Raw genomic sequence first — 23,872 nt, 5'->3', positions numbered from 1 at the left:
CTGATAAAGGACGACCCTTTTAATGGGCTGACTCGTTAGTAATGTCTCATTTAGATTAATTCTATATGAATATACGGAAGTCGGGGAGATTTTGGAATCTGTTATGACCCGTACAACTGCGCCTTGATACCTAGCGTTCGCGTTGGTTGAAAAACATTGTTTGGGGTGGTTTGGGTTAATTTTTCGTGAGGATTAGTGCTTGTGGGCGTGTAGTGAAGTTGTGTAAACAATTTTAAAACTGTATTTCGCTTCAAAAGTAATTATGCATTTAGAAATTGCTATAAAAAAATGGTTCTCTGTAAAGTCCGTTTACTGACGATAGTTGAACGTGACAACGTCCGATTGTGCTTCTTTGTCGCTCGTTCCGCGCTCTAGCTTGCACTTCAAGCCTTACATGGAACGCCTCAGAGCGAGGTCACAGTATTACCATTATTTCCTAATAATATTGTAATACTGTGGCGAGGTAACGCCGCATGAGTCATGTTTTTTCGTGCGTGCAACCGGCTCTATCGAATTATAAGACGTTGTCACGTCAAAATAAGTAGATATGTAAGTACATAGGTAATATATTATATATGCAAATTGCATTTGCATTTATGATGATAGTCATGTTATTATTTTTAAGTACCTACACGTCTCTATTAATTATCGTTAAGATCACCGTGGTATGTATATTATTATTTGCCTGAATAATAGTTGTATGTATAATGTATGTACATGTGTTTTAAAATTCTGTAGAGTGAGTTATTCTCTTCACAATAAATTAGGTAACCCATAACTAGATTTCCACTCTTTTAATATCATCGAAACAATACTTACAAGGCGCTTATACCAACAAAACTTCACGTAGATCTCCTACACTTAGATCATAAATACCGTTATCAGTTTCCAGTCCACTTCACGTCACACGAGTAGACAGGACTAGTTTTATTCGGCGGTTACACTCGATTAAATCATAAATGTCACTAATGCTTGCTTCGAGCTATGATATTGGGTAATGTTTGTTGTATTGATAGAAAATGGCATACAAGGCATACCTCTATCATATTCTATATTCTATCATTATTTTTACACTCATCCCATAGGAGGTCCATAAATGTAACTAGAAAATACACTTTTTATATTTAAAAAAAAACTATAGAAATGTAAAAATGTCTTTTAATAGTAGGTAAACTATATTTTTATTAAACTCACCTTATTAGTACTTCATATTGGTTTATGTTTGGATAAAATTTGAAGATATTGTTTATTTTGTGAAGAAGGAAAACTTTTACCTTAGGGGAGTAAGGTTATTTTCTAGGTACATATTTCGTAACTAGCTTCCGCCCACGAATTTGTACGTGCATCCCCGTTTTTCCCCGTTCCCGCAAGAATTTCGGGAAATCCTTTCTTAGCGGATGCCTACGTCCTAACACCTGCATGCCAAATTTCAGCCCGATACGTCCAGTGGTTTGGGCTGTGCGTTGATAGATCACTATATCAGTCACCTTTGAGTTTTATATCTTTCTTCTTCTTCTTTTTCAGCCCGGTGTAACCCAAAGTTGGGTATAGGCCTCTTCATGTGCACGCCATTCCTTTCTGTTCGTCGCCACTCGCATCCACTTCCTAATTCCTTCCCAAGATCTTCACTACGTCGTCAACCCATCTAGTAGGCTGACGCCCAGTTTTATATATATAGATTAAATGGTTTATAAGTAGCTATATCTTATTCGTATGAGTGTTAACAGTACGTACCTACTTAGGATAATATGCTTTCAATAATATTAAGTATTTGTACTTGAGATTAAAAATAAACATTCATATTCGCAAGTATACTCTTATGACTATGCAATAAATTATACATAATTTATTGTATGTAGGTAGGTACTATACGTAAAAAGCACTATCCTGTTTAACTATTACAAATATTGCCTAATTTTAACGCGAGTTACAGCTATTAGATACAAGCGGTTTTTTCTACATATTTAAACAATATCAATACTACAAAATGAATCCTAAAATATTCAAAAAATCCTCAAGCAATAAACACTATAATGTTCCTATTTACAAAATAGTCCGATACTACTTATAATAACTATACAATTAATTTTTTCATTCATTTAAATTAATTACCTATATGATTTACGATTATTTATTGCACTTATTTTTATATCCAATAACGTCATCAATATAGGCTATCTAACATCAACCTGTGACCCTTACGAGCCGAGATAAAATCCTAGGGTTTTTTAAAGAACATTTTCACACATTATCTGTAATTTTGATTACAAATTATAACCTTATAACCTCTGACTATCTACAAGCTATGTGAAAGATAATTTTTTTATCAGAGATAATATTATTTTTATATATGATATCAGAGATATTTTTTTTACTTAGTATACACTTGGTATACACTATACATATCTGCCTGAAGTTATTGCGTTGAGAAATAAATTTGACATAGGTAGGTACTTTAAATCTCGTTTTAATTTTCACGCAAAGAAATAATAAGCCCGTTATATTGTCCTTAATCTGTTTCTTTGTACCTTAAATAATTAATCCAAAAATTTACATACAATACTTGTAAGGAAGTAATACTTCCTAAAAATTTTTACAATACCACTGTGCGAATACACATTGAGAAATTAGCATAATTACACCAAACACTTATATTTTTCCATTTTAATAAAGTAGCGCGACTCATCTCGCGAAACGTCATTGTATATATACAAGAACGTTGAGATTATTACTTTATTTCATTTGCAAACATGTTGCCAGTCGCACTATTTATCCTGGTTGCTCAGGCGTACGCAGCACGAATTCTTGTGGTCGTACCAACTCCGTCTTTAAGCCATCAAGTAGTGTTTCGACCACTCACACAAGAACTGGCAAAACGCGGCCACGAAGTCGTCATAATAACACCAGACCCAGTATTCACGAATAACAATGCACCAGCAAATCTTACAGAAATTGACGTTCGGGAGGTATCTTATGAAGCGTGGAAAAAGCATTTCCTTACCAACACTGCGATTGGGAAGAAGAATGATTTGATTCACACTGTTGAACTGTTTATTCAGCAATTCGCCAAGATCTTAGAAACGCAGTTACAAACAGAAGATGTTAAGAGAATAATTCGTGGTGAGCGTGGGAATTTCGATCTATTAATCTTAGAAGCAGCGGTGCGTCCAGCTTTAGTGTTTTCACATATTTTCAAAGTGCCAGTGATTCAAATGAGTTCGTTTGGTGCTATGTTGAACAGCAACAGTATTGTTGGTGCGCCTTCACACCCGTTTTTGTATCCGTGGATTTTAAACCAGAGACTGTACAATTTGACACTATGGGATAAGGTCCAGGAACTAACGAACCGTTTGACCATAGAACATATTTACGCTTCATACGAACCGCTAGAAGAAGAAATGTTAAGAAGAGTCGTTGATCCAAATGTGCCATCGTTACATGAATTGAGTAATAATGTGCATCTAATGTTTTATAATAGTCATCCCATTTGGTCGGATCAGCAACCAGTGCCACCTAATGTAGTGTACGTTGGAGGAATTCATAAAAATCCCAGAAAGGAATTGCCTCAGGTGAGTTAAAATTGACATGATTGATTATTTTAATTGAATTAAATTTTCTGCCGCAGTTACGCGGTCAAAGGTTATTGCCATGAGAATTCTCTACCGTGGTAAAAAAGTTACGAACTAGCTACGTGTCTCCAGACACAAAAATCCCATCGTTTCGAAGAAATAAAGATATAAAACCAACAAATAAACAAACACGTTTTCGCATTTGGGATAATAATGATTGATATGATTCATAACTGTATTTTTATACTTTTGCAAGATATTATTGTTTTATACTGAGAGTGTAAATAGTAATAACAATGTTGTAAACAATTACTTCTTATCTTTTTATTAATTGATTGATTAAGTCCTTGTCCCAGTTGAAAGAATTATATTCAACCCTATACAAACTTATTCAGGTGATGCCTTTTACCCGTTGGGGATTAACAAAAGAAATTGAATCGATTGTATTGGAAAACTGTGGCCTAAAAATTGACATTCAATCATTTATTTAATAATTGCGTGAATTGCAAGCAGATTCTTAGCAATTTCTCTATTTTTCGTAAGATGACCATTTTCGCCGCCATTTTACGGCTTTCCACGTACAAAAAACGTCAAATACCTAGATGAATTCTTTTATCAACTGTAAAAATATGATAATAAATTATTTTGAAGTGGACTCTTTTTTTTTCAAATCATATTCATAATTTATCATATCTAATAATCTAATATTATTTAAATCACCTAGATACCTACTTGTCCGTAAAGAAAATTAACATAATATGTATACTGCATATACCCCATACCTATTAAATATTAATACATAAGAGGACATAGGTAGGTACTATTATTTATACTTAGTAACAGTATCTTATATAAACAAGGATGTAATTACGTGCTGGTTTATGAAGCTGATTTTTGACACGAAATATAAATAAATTTGGAGGTTATATTATCATAAACATATTAATTATATCTATACCTTATGTAAAAAATTACTGTGATGATCGAACTATACAAAAAACTTTATAAGAATTGTATATTATTAAATATTCAATGTATTAACATTGAATATTTAATAAAAACTATATGTACCTATTAACGTCCTTTTAGTAACACAAACTGATAAACTATAAATAATTCATTAGTCTCTATTCATAATATATTGTAAGATTTATGAGTTTTATAAGGCACAATTAAAATAGATTTTGATTTAGATACCTACTTACCTACTATTCAATATTGGATCATCAATTCATTATAAATTTTTAAACAATAATGACCAATTTATAACCAACCAAATGATAGCTTTTCGCAATAAATGGGCTACCTATCTAACACTGAAATAAATTTAAAAATCGCACCGTTTCGATTTGTTTACATACAAAATAATGATAATTAATATGATAATTAATATTATATATATAATGATAATTATCATTATCTATTAAATGCAACTCCATCGCTCCAACCTTCAAACTAAACCCAAATAATAATTAACAAAAAGAGCGCTTGTTACAATAACTACCTTTGACTAAAGACTAAAGTAAAGGTCAAGTAATAAACTACCTAGTAATAATCATGTCAAAAAAAAGATATGCCGAATGACCTTTGAATAATACCTAGATTTCGTCTCAAAACCAGAACTTGAACATCTAGAACGAACAAAAAATACTATAAAGGTTATTTGTCGCATACCATAAATAGTTTTATGACAAAGGCAAGGGTGAATTGTTTAAATACAATACAGCAGCATAATCGATTCTAATAGGACTCTTATTATCGAAATTACTGTACAAAGTGGATATTTCCATCGTATTAATTCTTACCAGATAAACGTATCCAATGTTACATAATTGTTTTATGTACTATCTACCTACTAGTCACTAGATTTCCGCCCGCGGCTTCGCTCGCGTTTTCAAAGAAAAACTCGCATAGTTCCATACAGACAAAAAAAAATGGTTTGAGACGATTGACTCTAACTCGTGTTGGGAAAAAGTGTAGTAGCGATGTCCTCTCTAGTACGTTGTACATAGTAACTCAATGCATAGTTCCCGTTCCCGTGGGATTTCCGGGATAAAACCTATCCTATGTGTTAATCCAAGTTATCCTCTGTATGTGTGCTCATTGTAATCGGTTCAGTAGTATTTGCGTGAAAGAGTAACAAATACACACACACACACACAAACTTTCGCATTTATAATATTAGTAGGAATAGTAGGAATTAGTAGGACTAATCATTTTAAGAATTGCCCCAAAATATGAAAGTAATGCCTTTCACTGTGAGTTTCTATTTTATAAGATTTTCCTTTTTGTATGTTAGTTTACTGCAAAGCGTTTTCAAAATACATATATACCAATTTGTTAAACATTTGTAAAACTTTTATTTAAATTATAAAAATGATTAAATAACAGAGCAAAATAACGACGTAATTTTATAATTTTTCCCTCATAAAACTGTGTGTTTTCAATTGGTCCTATGCATGAATTAGACCCTATTTCGTCCAATAAAACACGGACCAAGGTTCGTACATTTTATTGGTCAGACCCATTTCATGTTTGTATAATTTGTATGTAAATTAACATAAATTATTTCTACCCAAAACATTAAGGAAATCATTGATGTATACTTAAGCAATAATATATCGTATTAAATATTAAAAAACCGGCCAAGTGCGAGTCGGGCTCGCGCACAAAGGGTTCCGTAGCAGCAAATATAATAAATTACAGTTAAATCAACCTATCTCAAAAACTATAAGAGATACTTTGATCAAACCAAAAATCGTTGAAAGAGTTAATTAGCATGCATCACCTCTATTTTTTTTAGAATTTTATACCCCGTAGTTATAAAAATAGAGGGGGGGGGACATACTTTTTACGACTTTGAGAGCTGATATCTCAAAAACCGTTCACTTTAAGAAAAATGTTTTTTAGAAAACTTTATATCATTTTAAAAGACCTTTCCATTGATACCCCACACGGGTATGTACATCGAAAAAAAAAATTTCATCCCTCAGTTACATGTATGGGGGGCCCCACCCCCAATTCTTTTTTTTACTATTTAGTGTCATATTTTTGTAGCGGTTCATACAACACATATTCCCATCAAATTTCATCACTGTAGTACTTATAGTTTCCGAGTAAATCGGCTGTGACAGACGGACAGACGGACAGACGGACAGACGGACATGACGAAACTATAAGGGTTCCGTTTTTGCCATTTTGGCTACGGAACCCTAAAAAAACTAGTCTGTTACAGAAATAATCGATTTGATTTATTGTATTTTTATTATTGTATTTATAAATGTATTTTAACGGAAGTGACAATGATAATTTTAAATCAGGTTCTTCAATATTCTAATAAAACTAATCATAAAAGTATAAATAGTAAATACTAGAATTATTAATAGTGTAAACTATAAAATATAAAGTTGCATTTTCCTAACAAATTGTTTCAATATTATTAACCGACTTCAAAAAAAAGGAGGAGGTTATCAATTCGGCCGGTATGTTTTTTTTTTTTTTTTTATGTATGTACACCGATTACTCCGTGGTTTCTGAACCGATTTACGTGATTCTTTTTTTGTTCGATGCGGGATGGTGTCGAATTGGTCCCATAAAAATTTTATTCGGATAGGCCCAGTAGTTTTTATTTTATGAGCATTTTTGTCTGTATTTGTAAATGTTGCAAGTGCAAGTTTGAAGTCGGTTGTTTTTAACGCAGTTATTATGATTCAGAAAATTATTTTACATATTTGCTTTTTAGTAAGTATCATTAATATCTGTTATAGGTACCTATCTTCACGACAGAAAATAATGTGTTTTGAGCATAAGTACTTTAAAAATATACTACTAAAAATTTATTTATTTCGTAATATTGGTGCATATTACTGATGTAATTTTAAATCTTGATATCTACACGCATTACTTGATATGAGATATCTACTGCATTTTGTCACTAGTCAATTATCATGTAAAAATTTATGTCTACTAGTCTAATTTAACTAAATTGATCCTTATTCCCCTGTTCCAGGATTTAAAATCGTATCTCGATTCATCGAAAGATGGTGTCATCTACATTAGCTTCGGGAACAACCTAAAACCGTCCTTATTACCATTGGAAAAGGTCCAAATGTTGACGAGGATATTTTCTGAACTGCCACAAAATGTACTGTGGAGATGGGACGTGGATATAGCCAATAAGTCATCTAATGTGAAGACAATGCAGTGGGTTCCACAATCTGACCTGCTGAGTAAGTCTTATGGGCCAACAGAATGGGCAGCGTTGGCCCAATAAATGATCGTCGATGTTTGCCGCCATTACGGCGATTATGAATAAACTTCTACATTGATACAGCCGATCATAGAGGTTATCTACACTATCGTGATTGCATCTACGCGCCTAACGCTGCCCATTGTGAAGAGTTATTTTAGTCATACATTAGTCATAGAGATTTAGATAAACATTTATTAACAAACAATAACACAGAACATCACAAAGAAAAAAAATGAGAAAACAATAAACACAGATGTGTAAACTTCGAGATAATAGTAAGTCAGTTGATATTATGTGCAATAGATGTGAAATGGTGACTGACAGTTATTAATTTTTAAAGATATTATCAATTATTAATAGATTTATAGTAAATCTATTCCTAGTAATACTTAGTACAAAGCTGAATACTTTCTTTGTTCAAACTAATCTCAGAAACTACTAGAATTGAAATTTAAACTAGTAGGTACCTGCAATAGGCATGACGACAGTATCCATAAATGATCGTATTAGTGTTTTTAAGGGAAAATGTGTAATAAATTAATTAAATATAGTGACTTAGAAATCTTAAAAACATTAAGATTAATGAGATTATCAATAAAATAATTTGGAAAATCCAAAAGTGCACGCCTCATAATTTTTTTTTAATAAATATTTATTAATTATTATTTTTGTTTATTTAATAACAATTAAACCACATCGAATCAGACCCTGAAAAATGAAAGGGTTCTATTCCTGAGCATACTCAAGCGTAAGAGAAAAAAAAAGACTAGATTAGTAAAGTATTTCGGTCGCTATCGTGTTAACAAGAAAAAGGATCCGCACATACAGACACACGGACGTCCAAGACAGAACTTTTTAAAACTGTTTTTTAACTAGTTTAAATAACAAAAATGACATCAAAAATATCATGAACGTTAAAAATAGTGTTTTTTCTTAATATGTGTGTGTATGTATTATCTTACAAGTGCAATGTATGATACATAAAGACATTTTAAGTTTGAAAAATCAGATGTTTTGCGCGAAGTGACAGTAGTACCCACCTCAACGCTTCGCTTATGAGGCGTGCAATAAAACATTGAAATACTGTAGTTGGCCATTTTGACTAAAACACGCGTGACGTCACGCTTAAGAAAACAACTCACGTCAGATGTGTTTTGTTGTTATGAATATGTTGAGAATACGCATTTTTATTTATTTTCTATTATTTCACGTATGCTTTATCGGCTCAGAACAGAAATATAATTGCGAATTCACGAATACATGGTTCGGGGTTCTCCGCGCCAACTTTATACAATCATTTCTTATTATTTTCTCGCTTGAAATAATTACCAACACATTTTTGAACATTATTTTTATGTGGATTCACACTGCAATACTGCACACCACTTATAAACTTTGAAATTCGTTTCTATAACACATATTAATCCATCAGTCCTCGGAATCACAGACACAATAGAAAATCTATTGTGTCGCGCCCCGATCGGGGCTTACGGTGGTCAATGGGTTAAATAAATTTTTTTTTTAATTTTCTTCGCAATGCGTACAAATAATTACGTATTTACTAAAGAGTGACGTCACGCCTACGCCATGACACCTGCGAGCTGTTTTGGCACAGCTGTTAATAAATATTTTTTGAAAAATGGCTTTTATCTTCGTTAAATTTAAGTATATTACCGAAATATAGGGTTTTTCTTGTATAGTAAACGTATACACACATTATGGAAGAGAATTTCAAAATCTTTCGTCATGCCTATTAATACTTTAATTGGTCGGAATCGAACCGACTACCCAAAGGCTGGTTCAATGACCGCTTACATCTAGGTCAATATGATATTTTCCTTGTAATATATTAGATTGACATTGGATAAACGCCAAGACCATAATTGCATACAACGTGACTGCAACTTGAATGCAATAACTTGATTTTTTTATTTCAAAATCCTTTAACTATAATAATTAAAAAAAGGATATAATTAGGATTCCTTAATAGTAACAGATTCTTATGAATAAAAGGTTAACTACATAGAAATATCTACGAAGACTTCGAAATTTTGAAATTTAACCGATATAGGAACATGCTAAAAATTTTTTTTAACAATAAACAAAAAAGCCTTTAAATTGTCAGAAATTGATCAAATGCTGGGAGTTGGGACCACACAGAAGGAACCAGCTTTTCATTCCCCTTTGTTTATTCGGAAAAATCAAAAATTACAAAAAAAATACAGTCATTATGTTGTCATACCTTTTTTTCCAAACCCAACCGACTTGAAAAAACTAAGAGAACTTCATAAACTCGATTTCGTTGTAACATGTTTTTAAACGGAATCCAGCAAAAACTATCATTAAAATACGCGGAAGCAGCCGATGTCAGTGACATTTGTACATTTTGTATTATTAACTCTAGAACAAAGTACAAACATACTAATAAGTTACCCTAACTACTAGTACCTATATATACCCAGGTATTTTATTATCTTTACCGCTGCCTTTGAAGAAGTAAGATTGATTGCTATGATTACGAATTCTGTATATTATATTTTACATACATGATGTAGCATACACTGCATGGCGCATACAGATGTTCAATTAACATTGTTTTTAAGACGTTTTAACCTATATGTATTTTAGCATTCTGCCTAGATAAATAATAAAAATAGCCTATTTGCATTGCATGTTATCTGAATACATAATTATTATAATATTCTATTCGCTGCATTTGCGAGACTAGATAAGTATGAATAAATTTAATATACCAATTTCTAAGGCTTTATTCTAGCCAAAAGTTAGTTTATAAAGTTTTATGCTTCACCTAATTATAGTTAAGTCAAATATTTGAATATTTACATGAACAATCCGACATACTACATCTTTTAATCATAATAACAACCTTAAACAAACTAATATCGCTATCAAAATCTATTTGGGTTTGCTTCGCATTCTAACCTATTAATTTATATCAACGAAATCATAATAAAGCAAGCAAATTTCAATAACGCTTGTTATCGAAACTTTAATTTTCAACAGTACAATCAAGTCTTGAAGACTTTCACCAATTACAGGATTGGTATTATTTATTTTTATGGACATTGAAAATACATGATCAGAAGCAAATTACTGGCTGAGACGATCATCATGGGAATAATTTCCTTCATACAATTACCACAGTATTACAATATTATTTCCTAATATTGTAATACTGTGCAATTACTTTCTACATTACATATGTATGTAATTATAGTAAAGTATGTACTTTACATTACCTACTGCTTGAAATTGAAAAAAAAATATGTTTGTGTTGGATCTATTAATCTTATTTTGCACACAATTATCTATAGAGTAATCTATTTATATTCACAGCATACAATCAATATTCCTTTTGAGTAAAGGCAGGAGAAGTGACTTGGGTCAACTAGTTGCTAAAAGAAGTTCTCGGCATTACTATCCATGTAATAAATTTACATAAAATTTTAAATCTTCCATTCCAGGACATCCAAACGTCAAGTTATTCATCATGCAAGGAGGTCTACAATCTACTGAAGAAGCCATAGATGCTGGAGTACCTCTAATAGGTATACCTATGCTAGCAGACCAATGGTATAATGTCGAGAAATATATATACTTTGGTATAGGGAAAAGACTGGACATGGAAAGGTCTACTGAAGAGGAATTTAGAGCAGCTATTAAAACTGTTCTTGAGGATAAAAGGTTTGTTGATACACATAATATAAAAGTAGATAATGTTATGCATCTTCTGGAAGTGAACTTATAAGAGTATCTATAAAAGTAAACGTTTTACCAATGTTAGTGCTTAGAAATGAAGAAATCGACTTTTAATTTTGTCTGTTAGAAGAACAAAATAATAGCGATTAAATTCTCCACCAAATTACATGCGGAGTAAAATTCATCCGTACCTTATTCCTACAATCACCTTAGCTTATCATCAGGCGAGATCGTAGTCAAGAACTCAAACTCATTTATTTATTCAATTAGACTTCTTCTAGAAGCACTTTTGAAATATCATAACATATTTAAAATTTACCACACATTCGGAAAGCAGCTGCAATCAAGTTTTCAGTAATTGAAATTTTTTTTTTAAATTAACTAATTATAAATAAACTAAATAATTATAGAAGTGGAGCAATTTCTGATTCTGAAGGAGCATTTTTTTGAGATATTAATAATTAAAAAAAAGACGTGTATGCACTCGGGGGCTGCCGCGGTAAAGCTATTGCATGCTATGCCTTCAAGCCACACCTCCGTGCCCGTCGGAGTGGGGAGCGTGAGGTTTTTCGTTACTAAATTTCTGGATTCGGTCCCCGCGCTCAAGGCCCGCGATAGAAGATATGCAATAGCTTAATAACTTTCCGCGCTTCTTTCCTGTATAATATACCAAAGCACATCCCTATTCTACATCATAAAGAACATTATGTATGCCACTTTTTACAGCTACCGCGAAAATGTGATAAAGCTTCGCAATCTCCTAAACGACCAGCCTCAAAGCGCCCTAGAGCGCGCCGTGTGGTGGACGGAGTACGTGCTGCGGCACGGAGGGGCGAAGCACCTGCGGGCCGCCGCCGCCAACATGCCCTGGACTCAGTACTATGAGATTGAATTAGTGTTGATGTTCCTTGCTGTTATATTTACTTTTATAGGTGTGTTAGGTGCAGTTTTATATTATGTATGGAGGATGTTAAACCGTATTAGTGTGAAGGTTAAAAAGGCTTAAGTATAAGTTGTTTTTTGTGTTTGTATTTGATTTGTACTCAAAATATGTATACGCGGTTTTGCAAATAATATATCATGTACTTTAAAGTCCTAGCTGTTACAGCAGCTTTATTATGCATGACCAATGATCATATTTGTGAAGATATTGTAAATATTTTTGTTTTCATATTTGTGCATTCCAAATTGTATAAAAGTTATACATATTATAAGACAAATGTAATATTGGAATGTTTGATTTAAAGTATTTTATGATTATGAAGATTTATAAAATAAAGAACAATAAAATACTGTACATAGTTTTAACAATCCTCATTCAACCTCGTAAAGAATCTAAAACTTCCAAAATAAAATATTATACACCGCCAATATTAAATTTATTTTCATCGTTATACCAAAATTCCATAAATCCTTAGAATATAAATAAAAGTTTTAATTGCGTCAAGTCTGCGGCTTCCATTTTGAATTTAGTTCAAAATATAAATTAAACAAGGCATATCACATACTTGAGGTGAAACAAGATAGAACTAAGTTTAAGCCATGATTGCGTAATATGTATGTCGCAGTTGTCTAGTTGAATCTGCTATTTGATTGAATGACTAGCGCGTTCATAAACTGACGAGTTGTCCTTTAGTCGTTCAATTAAATGTCGTCATTCAATGAACGCGCTAGTCATTTAATAATATGCCGAGCATTATATACGCTCTGTTCAAAAGGCTATGTATATTCCGTTAACTAGTTGGACGTTGAGTTACGCTTGTTAAATCAACGTTCGGCCTAGTCATTCAATGAACACGCTAGTCATTCAATCAAATAGCAGATTCAACCAGATGACGGTGACATGTACAAAACAGTAATATATCAAAGTCAGATTGAACTAAAACTGAGTATAGTTTTGCTTTGAAGCTAACAACGAGTTAGCGATTTGATTCTACACATTCGAATATATTGACTTCGTAATTGGACAAAATATTTAATTATGGTTATCGTAATATATTATTGTTTCGAATCAAATTTAAATCATTGATATTGTTTGCTAATCTAGACGTATGTATTTGACAAAATTATAAGTTAGCTGTACTGCTTAGTTTGTCTATGGTTTTTACGCATTTTTATTCTTTACTAGGTTTCCGCCCGCGGCTTCGCCCGCGCAGTCAAAGAAAAACCCGCATAGTTCCCGTTCCCGTGGGATTTCCAGGATTGCGTCATTTTCCCGGGATAAAAAATAGAATGTCCTTTCTCGGGTAACAAAATATCTCCATACCAAATTTCATGAAAATTGGTTCAGTAGTTTAGGCGTGATTGAGTAACAAACAAGCAGACAGAGTTACTATCGCATCTTTTCTTTCTTATATATAAAAATGAATCGCAAAATGTGTTGGTAAGCGCATAACTCGAGAACGGCTGAACCGATTTCGATAATTCTTTTTTTATTATATTCCTTGAAGTACGAGGATGGTTTTTATGTAGAGAAAACGTAAATATGTACCACGGGCGAAGCCGGGGCGGACCGCTAGTTTTTATATATAAAAATGAATCGCAAAATGTGTTGGTAAGCGCATAACTCGAGAACGGCTGAACCGATTTCGATAAATCTTTTTTTATTATATTCCTTGAAGTACGATGATGGTTTTTATGTAGAGAAAACGTAAATATGTACCACGGGCGAAGCCGGGGCGGACCGCTAGTTAATTATAATATTAGGTATGGATATTGTATATGTATTATGTTAAAAACGCTATATGGATTTATTTAATGATAGTACTTACACACCTTGTTACACACAGTACTGTTCTCACAGTTGATTTGCCAATATTGCCAGAATCAAAATATGCTTTATTCGGAATTAAATTTAATCTTAATAATTTCCTCGGTTTAAATATAGGGTACATTGATTAAAGAAATCAGTGATAAAACGAAACCGGGCGTAGTTACATCGTTAAATATCATATTTATTTTAAAAGATTTTAATTAATCATTTATTAAAGTTCCGAATAAATATACCAACATATTATTATCAGCGTGGTGGGCTGTTGAAGTGATATTTATCTCAATCAAACCCGAAATCCAGTACAGGTAAATAATATAACAGTTTTCGAGCAATATACATGTAAGTATCTTTTAATCTCGCTGATAAATATCCATCAGACGATTAATATTTTCATTTTAATATCTCCTATATAAATTGTAAGAGCAAATTTATTTGTAGAAGTTTTAAACATTCTTAAATTGCATCAATTGTGTTTCTATAGATTGATTTAATAAGTATAGCTATGAAAAAAAAATATCCGAGAGTGTTATTATGCCTGAGGAGTGTCACAAAAACACAAATGCTTCAAATTGGCTTCAAACTTAGGCACAAAAAAATATTCATTGTTTACTGAAACTTTAATTTTTTTTTTATGTATCAATATAATTATACGATAATTTATTTTATATTTATTTATATATCCTTTATTCCACATCCACACATATACAGTTTTACAAAAGCAAGAGATAATATGCAATTGGCGATAATAATAAAGGTTCAGTATATGACAAAAAGACGTAACAATTTTGTAATAATATAATAACTGAGCTATAGTTAATTAAGTGTAAACTGTAAAAGTTGCATATGCATTAGCCAAATCTATTAATCGGTCATATTAAAAACGATACGTCGCATTGAAAAAGCTTTCGACTCAGGTTGAACTTAGGACAACTGCTGTTGCCTCACCAAGTTTTTAAACTTTCCCAGTTTCTGGGCAAAATTGTAGAAGTTTCCGGTAACTTCACTGAGGTGTGACAAAGTTAAAGAAATGACGTATTGATAGTTGAGAAAAGAGTTGGTTTAATATCCAGTTTTTTAGAACTAGATTTTTATAATTTTTTGAAGTATGTGTAGCCTAATTATGTGTTTATTTGTAGTATCTTCGAAATAATAAGCTTGACCGATCACACAATCTTATAATATTTACATAAAAGGTTTTGCATGCTATGTAGAAGTTTTTTCCTGTTAGAAGATATAACTACATATTTGCCAGAATCAAGTTGGAGGGTAAAAAATGTCCATCAATGTTAGCGTGCAGGTAACTATAAACAATAAACATTAACATAGATTTTATAAGATTAAAAGGCAAAATGTTAATGGATTTATTTAGATGCATTTTAACACTTTTCAGGGAGCGACAAATATTGTTGCTGTATAATATGAACTAATGACATTTAAACGGTATTTAACAACTTTCAACATTAGGGTTTACTAACCTTTACTGTTTAATTTCCTTAATTAAATCCAATATTCAATTAATAAATCACACATTAACCAAACGCACTACTCTTTGTTAAATAAAAGCTATAATAAAAGGCAGTGCTAATAAATCTTTTAAATACACCAGCAATGCATTAAACATCGTGTTGGTCAGTAGAATAAAGAAATATTATCTGGCTATGCAATAATTTTCCTTGATTTATATCTCTGTACTAGTCGTGACGTTGGCGCCATTTTTTATTTCAAATAAACGAGATTTTTTTATTTGATGGTTAATAAACACCGACTTTGATGATAGCTGTTGTTATAAGGTTATGAGGAAAGTTTTAAGCCACATTAAAATGAATATAATATATTATATTAAAGCAATACTCTTTACTGTTAAAATGACCCTTTTAGTTTACTAGCTATTTTCTGCACAAAACGATAATTAAAATTAACCAATCAACCAATTAGATAGTACTTACGCAACTTCAAAATGTATCGATTATACAGTGAGTTAAGTGACAAGGATGACAAAGTTACATGTATCCATCGATTCTTAGAAACATTCACGTTTATAATATTATAGTCCTTTCCACCTAAGATGATTTCTGTGACACATGGATTTTTGACACGTGTAGAGATGTCTTTACTGAAATCATATCAATTGTTTTCGATAATCGATAATATTTTATATGGAAATGAAATCGATTTGAATAAAGTACCAAAATTAGTTTTTTCGGCATTTCGCCAACAATTAACTAAGGAAACTTAGCAAACAACAGCAACAAAAAGTCAACAATAACAATTAGTAACAATAACAGAATACCACGTAAAGTATCATTATAAAAATGAAACTTGTATGCACTCGTACAGACGATTGACTCGATTGACAAACGATCACAAGATGGGCGCCGATTATATGATTTTCCAACTCTATGATTTTTCAACGATCCATTTCATGTACACAAATTGCGTAGGTATTATATTTTTGTGTTATTTTATTTTATTTTTCATTATATTAAACTAAACAATACTGTTTTCGATTTATAAGTCTAAGATGTTTTATTTTTATATTTTTGGCAATAATTCCGCCATAAAATAAAAATATAAATTATGCACTAAAATTATTTTGGCGTTTTAAACATAAAATACGTAATTCGGAACACGATGAAGTGTCACAGGAATCATCATAGGTGAAAAGGACTATAGTATATTGGGACAGAATAACTTATTCATATATTTATGCAAAATTCACACAACAATTTTATATACTCGGGGTAAATTAACATTGTACTCAAAATAGAGCAGAATTATGCAAATACCTTTATACCTTATGTTAAAAAGCTAATTTTATTCATGGCGCATTTGCGATTGCCGTGAGGCTTAATTATTTTACGGTAATTGTACTTCTTAATTACGGAAATTTACTGACTTTTTGCCTTAGCGATGGATAAAATGTTTAGTAGTATTGATATTCTTTTTTTATTTTGATGAATTTGTTCTTCTGACAGGGATCTTGATAGACTGGACTGGTGGTCTTTTCTATCCTACTAATATTATAAAATGTGAATGTTTGTGAGGATGTTTGTTACTCTTTGACGAAATAAGTAATGGACGGATTTGGATGAAGCTAAAGCTTCATCTAACAGTAAGCTGTAAGCAGCATAATAATATATCTATGAGTTATAGAAATGCTTGATTTTGAACCAATGAGAGGTCTTCCTTAACTAGTCTTGTTCAACAACACCTTTCTTGTGTGAAGTCACTTGCAAAAAAAAATAAAGTAAGTACTTACCTCTCTAGAGTATCGTATTTTCGTTTAAGCTCGGACGTTATATGAAAATGCAAATTAGGTCTCTGCGTGCAACTACATAAGGGGTATATTAACATAATTTTGCAAAATTGTGTTATTCTGGACCTCCTTAATGCAATGAGAAATAAAAGATACAAATATGCTGACATTAATAACTAGGTAAATGTTTTGTTATTTTGCACGCCTCATAAGCGAAGCGTTGAGGTGGGTACTACTGTCACTTCGCGCAAAACATCTGATTTTTCAAACTTAAAATGTCTTTATGTATCATACATTGCACTTGTAAGATAATACATACACACACATATTAAGAAAAAACACTATTTTTAACGTTCATGATATTTTTGATGTCATTTTTGTTATTTAAACTAGTTAAAAAACAGTTTAAAAAAGTTCTGTCTTGGACGTCCGTGTGTCTGTATGTGCGGATCCTTTTTCTTGTTAACACGATAGCGACCGAAATACTTTACTAATCGAGTCTTTTTTTTTCTCTTACGCTTGAGTATGCTCAGGAATAGAACCCTTTCATTTTTCAGGGTCTGATTCGATGTGGTTTAATTGTTATTAAATAAACAAAAATAATAATTAATAAATATTTATTAAAAAAAAATTATGAGGCGTGCACTTTTGGATTTTCCAAATTATTTTATTTTATACCCGATTTCAAACATCATAACTTAATAATATGATCCTTGTAGAAAAATGGAAACTTCGATGAAATAATATCACATTATTGTTGAATGAAGATGATCCCTTCTGGTGAAATCCTAAATCCTAAGACTGATTGTACGTACTTAAGTATTTTAACTAAATGTAAATAATGTTAATTTATTTATTAACATTTAACTAAGATCGTAGTACTAAATAACAACACCAATAAACATTACAAGATTTTAACTTTATTTGTTCTCAAAATACATTTCATACATCGTAACATAGCATATACCACTATAGTTAAAACGATCATAGTACTACACAGGATAGACAACACTAATTCAATCTCATAGTACTGAGTCCAGGGCATGTTGGCGGCGGCGGCCCGCAGGTGCTTCGCCCCTCCGTGCCGCAGCACGTACTCCGTCCACCACACGGCGCGGTCCACGGCGCTCCAAGGCTCATCTCTCGTTAAATTCCTTAATTTTACTACGTTATCACGATAACTGCAAATAAAAGTATGTTTAATGTAAGTTACTCTTGTTTTGGTAAATCTTTTGTTCGTTGAAGTACTAAATACTGCTTATACAGGGTGTCCCAAGAAGTATGGATGAACTGAGGCCAGGAGGTAGAGGACCTAGAGGGCTATCCGAATCACCCCCATGTGTTTTATGCGATTTTTCGTAGTTTCGGAGTTATGACTCTTTTTTCAATTTTTCACCTATCGCCGAGTACGATGATATTTTCACTCATGGTGACGTCAACTATTGCGCTAGATGCTTGATTTTTTTTGTGTGCTAAGCTGAAAGATAGGCCAATTCAGTATGGTAACACTTACTATCGTTAGATCTTCGAATGGAATAAAAAATAGTTTGGAAAATCCAAAAGTGCACGCCTCATAATTTTTTTTAATAATTATTTATTAATTATTATTTTTGTTTATTTAATAAATAATAACAATTAAACCACATCGAATCAGACCCTGAAAAATGAAAGGGTTCTATTCCTGAGCATACTCAAGCGTAAGAGAAAAAAAAAGACTCGATTAGTAAAGTATTTCGGTCGCTATCGTGTTAACAAGAAAAAGGATCCGCACATACAGACACACGGACGTCCAAGACAGAACTTTTTTAAACTGTTTTTTAACTAGTTTAAATAACAAAAATGACATCAAAAATATCATGAATGTTAAAAATAGTGTTTTTTTCTTAATATGTGTGTGTATGTATTATCTTACAAGTGCAATGTATGATACATAAAGACATTTTAAGTTTGAAAAATCAGATGTTTTGCGCGAAGTGACAGTAGTACCCACCTCAACGCTTCGCTTATGAGGCGTGCAAAAGAATTAAATGCCAAGAAAGATAAAATTATCCAGTATGTTCACAACTTCAAGGGCCCATAAAAAAATAAAATCACATAAGAAAAGTTTTCCGTTTGGCTTTTAAAAACTTGCTCTATCTATCAGGTAGCTACCCTGAAAATTTCATTTTATTATTCAGAAGGCTTCAATCGAAAAATTGAAATCTAAATGTGGTAAGTGCAAAAATTTTATTAACATGATGATCATTAAAACCAATAAATAGGTGTTTAGTTACCAGAATTTTTTTTAAAATAACCCCGCTGTTGCTCAATGCAAGTGCGACATCACCGTAAAAAGTTGTCTATTAAATGTCTTTATGCCCTTTTATAATTTTAAATGGTTTCTTCTGCTACTATGAATTTCCGGGCTATTTCGTCCAAATTGTGGCATTCTCTCAAGTAGCCGAGGTCTATTTAGTATCCCCATTGAAACAAATCAATTGGGTTTAGGTCGAAGGACCGTGGAGGCCCGGTTTTAAGGCAAGCGTCACCGGCGCATGCGCAGGCTGCAACGACCAATCCATCTTTCAGGGTATCTTTACCCTTTAGCCTGGCCTGAACGGTCTCCGGACATAAACCATATTGATTTTTTTCCGTGGGGATACTACAAAGACGAGAGACTGCTACAATTTGGACGAAATAACCCGGAAATTCATAGTAGCAGAAGAAACCATTAAAAATGATAAAAGGGCATTCAGACATTTAAAAGACAACTTTTTACGGTGATGTCGCACTTGCACTGAGCAACAGCGGGGTCATTTTAAAAAATTCTGGTAATTAAACACCTATTTATTGGTTTTAATGATCATCATGTTAATAAAATTTTTGCACTTACCACATTTAGATTTCAATTTTTCGATTGAAGCCTTCTGAATAATAAAATGAAATTTTCAGGGTAGCTACCTGATAGATAGAGCAAGTTTTTAAAAGCCAAACGGAAAACATTTTTTATGTGATTTTATTTTTTTACGGGCCCTTGAAGTGGTGAACATACCGGGAAATTTTACCTTTCTTGGCATTTCATCCTTTTTTTTATTCCATTCAAAGATCTAACGATAGTAAATATTACCATACTGAATTGGCTTATCTTTCAGCGTAGCACACAAAAAAAAATCAAGCATCTTCCGCAATAATTGATGTTACCATGAGTGAAAATATCATCGTACTCGGCGATAGGTGAAAAATTGAAAAAAGAGTCATAACTCCGAAAATACGAAAAATCGCTTAACACACATGGGGGTGATTCGGATAGCCCTCTAGGTCCTCTACCTCCCAGCTTCCGTTCATCACTACTTTTTGGGACACCCTGTATATGTTTTTATAACGATCGTCATAATTCTATAATTTGTATTTGACTAGTCCTATGTTGCATGCAAATTGGTGATTTTTACAAGTGTAGTAGGAAAAAGAACATAATATGATGAATGAAAATGTGGTTATCATTTTAAGCAAAATACCATCGAAATATAATTATTTTTTCAAATTAACGATTAAGAAACCATTATAGACCTTTTATCATCCAGAACAGATTTAATAGCTGCTCTAAATTCTTCTTCCGTTAACGTTTCAATGTCCAATTGTTTGCCAATATTAAAGTGATCATATTTTTCAGCATTGTACCATTGGTCAGCAATCATAGGTATACCCACTAAAGGTACACCAGCACTAATCGCTTCTTCAGTAGATTGTAAACCTCCTTGAGTTATGAAAAGCTTTACCTTTGGATGTCCTAAAATAAGTTATTTTATAAGTATAAGTTCTAAAGTAATTATAATAAGTAGCAATTGTTTGTCACGCTAAAAGAGGAAATTGCGTTTGTATATCTATACACAGTATCCTTAACAATGCAACTATTTCTATAAACAAATCGGATCTGTACAAATAATTTTACTATAACAACTAGCGGTCCGCCCCGGCTTCGCCCGTGGTACATATGAAAAATAGATGTTGGCCGATTCTCAGACTTACCCGATATGCACAGAAAATTTCATGAGAATCGGTCCACCCGTTTCGGAGGAGTATGCAGACCATTGTGACACGAGAATTTTATATATAAGATAAATTGAGATAGAACAAAAGAATGTCTTTATAAAGCAAGCAGTTGTCAATACACAAAGGTTTCATTTCCACTTACTCAATACATCAGTTTGTGGAACCCATCGCATAATTTTAACGTTATCAGATTTATCGGGAATATCGGTATCCCATCGCCACAGAATATTGTACGGCAATTCGGAAAATATATTTTTGAATATCTGCAACTTATCCTTTGGAAGGAGTGATGGTTTCACGTTGTTCCCAAAACTGACGTAGATGACTCCATTCTTTGATGAATCTAGATATAATTGTAGGTCCTAAAAATAATATAACACTGCACTTACTAGCGTATTGTTTGGAAAAACGATTTCCCTATATTAACATTTCGAAACTGCTTCTTATTATAAAGAAAGGCGAAAATATTTTCTTTAAATATTTTCAGTACTACCTATAACCTTCATCAATTTGCAGTCAATTTAATGAGTTTAACATTTAATGATACTTTTACCTTACCTTAGGAAGTTCTTTTTCAGGTTTTTTATTAATGCCTCCAACGTACACTACATTTGGAGGCACAGGTTGACTATCAGACCAAATTGGATCACTATTATAAAACAACATTTGTACATTCTTACTCAATTCTTGCAAAGATGGTATATTTGGTCCCAAAATATTCCTCAACATTTCTTCTTCGATATTTTCGTAAGCTCGATACATGTTATATATTTGCCAATGTTTGACAAGCTCTTGGACCTTCTCCAAAATAGTTAAATTGTACAATCTTTGGTGTAAATTCCACGGGTATAAAAGCGGGTGTGAAGGTGCTCCAACTATATCATTACTGTTTAACATAGCACCAAATGTACTCATTTGTATCACTGGTGCTTTGAATATATGTGAAAAAATTAAAGCTGGACGCACAGATGCTTCTACAATCAGCACATCAAAATTACCTAGCTCACCATTTACAAGTCTTTTAACTTGATTACTTTGCAATTGTACTTCAAATGCTTTAGCAAACTGTTCGACAAACAGTTCCACAGTTTGTATCAAGTACTTTTTCTTTCCAATAGCTGTGTTGGTCATGAACTTCTTTTTCCATACTTCATAAGAGATATCTCGGACATCGATTTCTGTCAAATTCGGTGGTCCATCGTTGTTTTTATACAATGGTTCCGTTGTTATAACAACTACATCATGTCCTCGGTCTACTAAAGCTTGAGTGAGGGGTTGGAAAACCACTTGATGACTTACTGATGGAGTTGGTACAACCACAAGAATTCGACCTGCGTCTACTTTTACTGAAATTATTAACAGAAGTGCAGTTATGGCTTTCATATTTTCTGAGAGACTCATTAAATTTTTCTATGTATTCGTACTTATACTTCGTGAATTTAATAAATTGTCGATTATGTTTACACTGATTTGTGTCAATAAAATTAACAACTAAGTAAAGAAAAATTTTGTGCCACTTTATTATTGTTACCATTGTTTTCACATTTCCTTCTACACATGCAGATAAGGAAAAGTATTCGAAAAGGATTTTATAAATTTATAGGATTCGAAATAATTATTACAAATTATAAGAGTACCTACCTACGTAATGTTACTACATGGTAACTACCAGTTCTTATTTATAGATATATTGTAATTAATCTTAATTTGATTATTTGCCAAAAATGAGCAGTATCTATTAGATATCATCTAACCACTTTTGCATCGGAACTTAATTTATCCTCTACTTTGAGTTCAATAAGAATTACAATGACCTCCTCTGTTCTTAAATTTAAATAAGTCATAAGTAATAGGTAGCAATAATTTTTGTGTAGAAATAGTACCTACTTTTTTATGAAACTTTCATTCCGTAACTACCAAAAAGACGGGATTGAAATTTTCAATTTTGTAATATTGTCTATCTTATGAGATTTGTCAACATAATATTATCATTTATCATTATTATCAGTTACTATTTAACTAATTACAGGTTGTCGTCAAGGCCGTCCGCCATAAATTACAATCGTCATAACCCCTTGACGGTTGACCACCGAGCGGCCCGATCGGGCCACGACACAATAGATTTTCTATTTTGTCTGTGATTCCGGGGGCTGAGGGAATAAATTACTTTATTTATACACATGTTCACTCTTTATAATGAAACAATGGCTTTAATTTTTATTTACTCAACTTACATATAAAGAGTGAATCACGGTTGTCTGGCAAATAATAAA

At 32.3% G+C, this 23,872-nt stretch overlaps 2 protein-coding genes across 2 annotated transcripts; one reads left to right on the top strand and one right to left on the bottom strand.

Annotated features, from left to right (window-relative positions):
* The first annotated feature begins 2,665 nt into the window (after positions 1-2,665).
* LOC149478449 (UDP-glucosyltransferase 2-like) lies at positions 2,666-12,779 on the top strand. Its single transcript, XM_089709337.1, has 4 exons — positions 2,666-3,569; positions 7,579-7,798; positions 11,307-11,526; positions 12,268-12,779. The coding sequence occupies exons 1-4, from the start codon at positions 2,751-2,753 to the stop codon at positions 12,545-12,547; spliced, it is 1,539 nt and encodes a 512-aa protein (XP_089565463.1). The 5' UTR covers positions 2,666-2,750; the 3' UTR covers positions 12,548-12,779.
* Positions 12,780-18,474: 5,695 nt separating this feature from the next.
* LOC149478448 (UDP-glucosyltransferase 2-like) lies at positions 18,475-22,982 on the bottom strand. Its single transcript, XM_089709183.1, has 4 exons — positions 22,158-22,982; positions 21,742-21,961; positions 21,117-21,336; positions 18,475-18,751 (listed from the first exon to the last, which is right to left on the bottom strand). The coding sequence occupies exons 1-4, from the start codon at positions 22,980-22,982 to the stop codon at positions 18,475-18,477; spliced, it is 1,542 nt and encodes a 513-aa protein (XP_089565309.1).
* Between the last annotated feature and the right edge of the window lie 890 nt (positions 22,983-23,872).

Source organism: Colias philodice, chromosome 22 (genome assembly GCF_061535455.1).
Source record: "Colias philodice isolate Cphi_HAF_F1 chromosome 22, ilColPhil1 Martin Lab GWU primary, whole genome shotgun sequence".
In the NCBI taxonomy this organism is placed as follows: Eukaryota; Metazoa; Arthropoda; class Insecta; order Lepidoptera; family Pieridae; genus Colias; species Colias philodice.
This window is presented reverse-complemented; position numbering and strand designations above follow the sequence as displayed.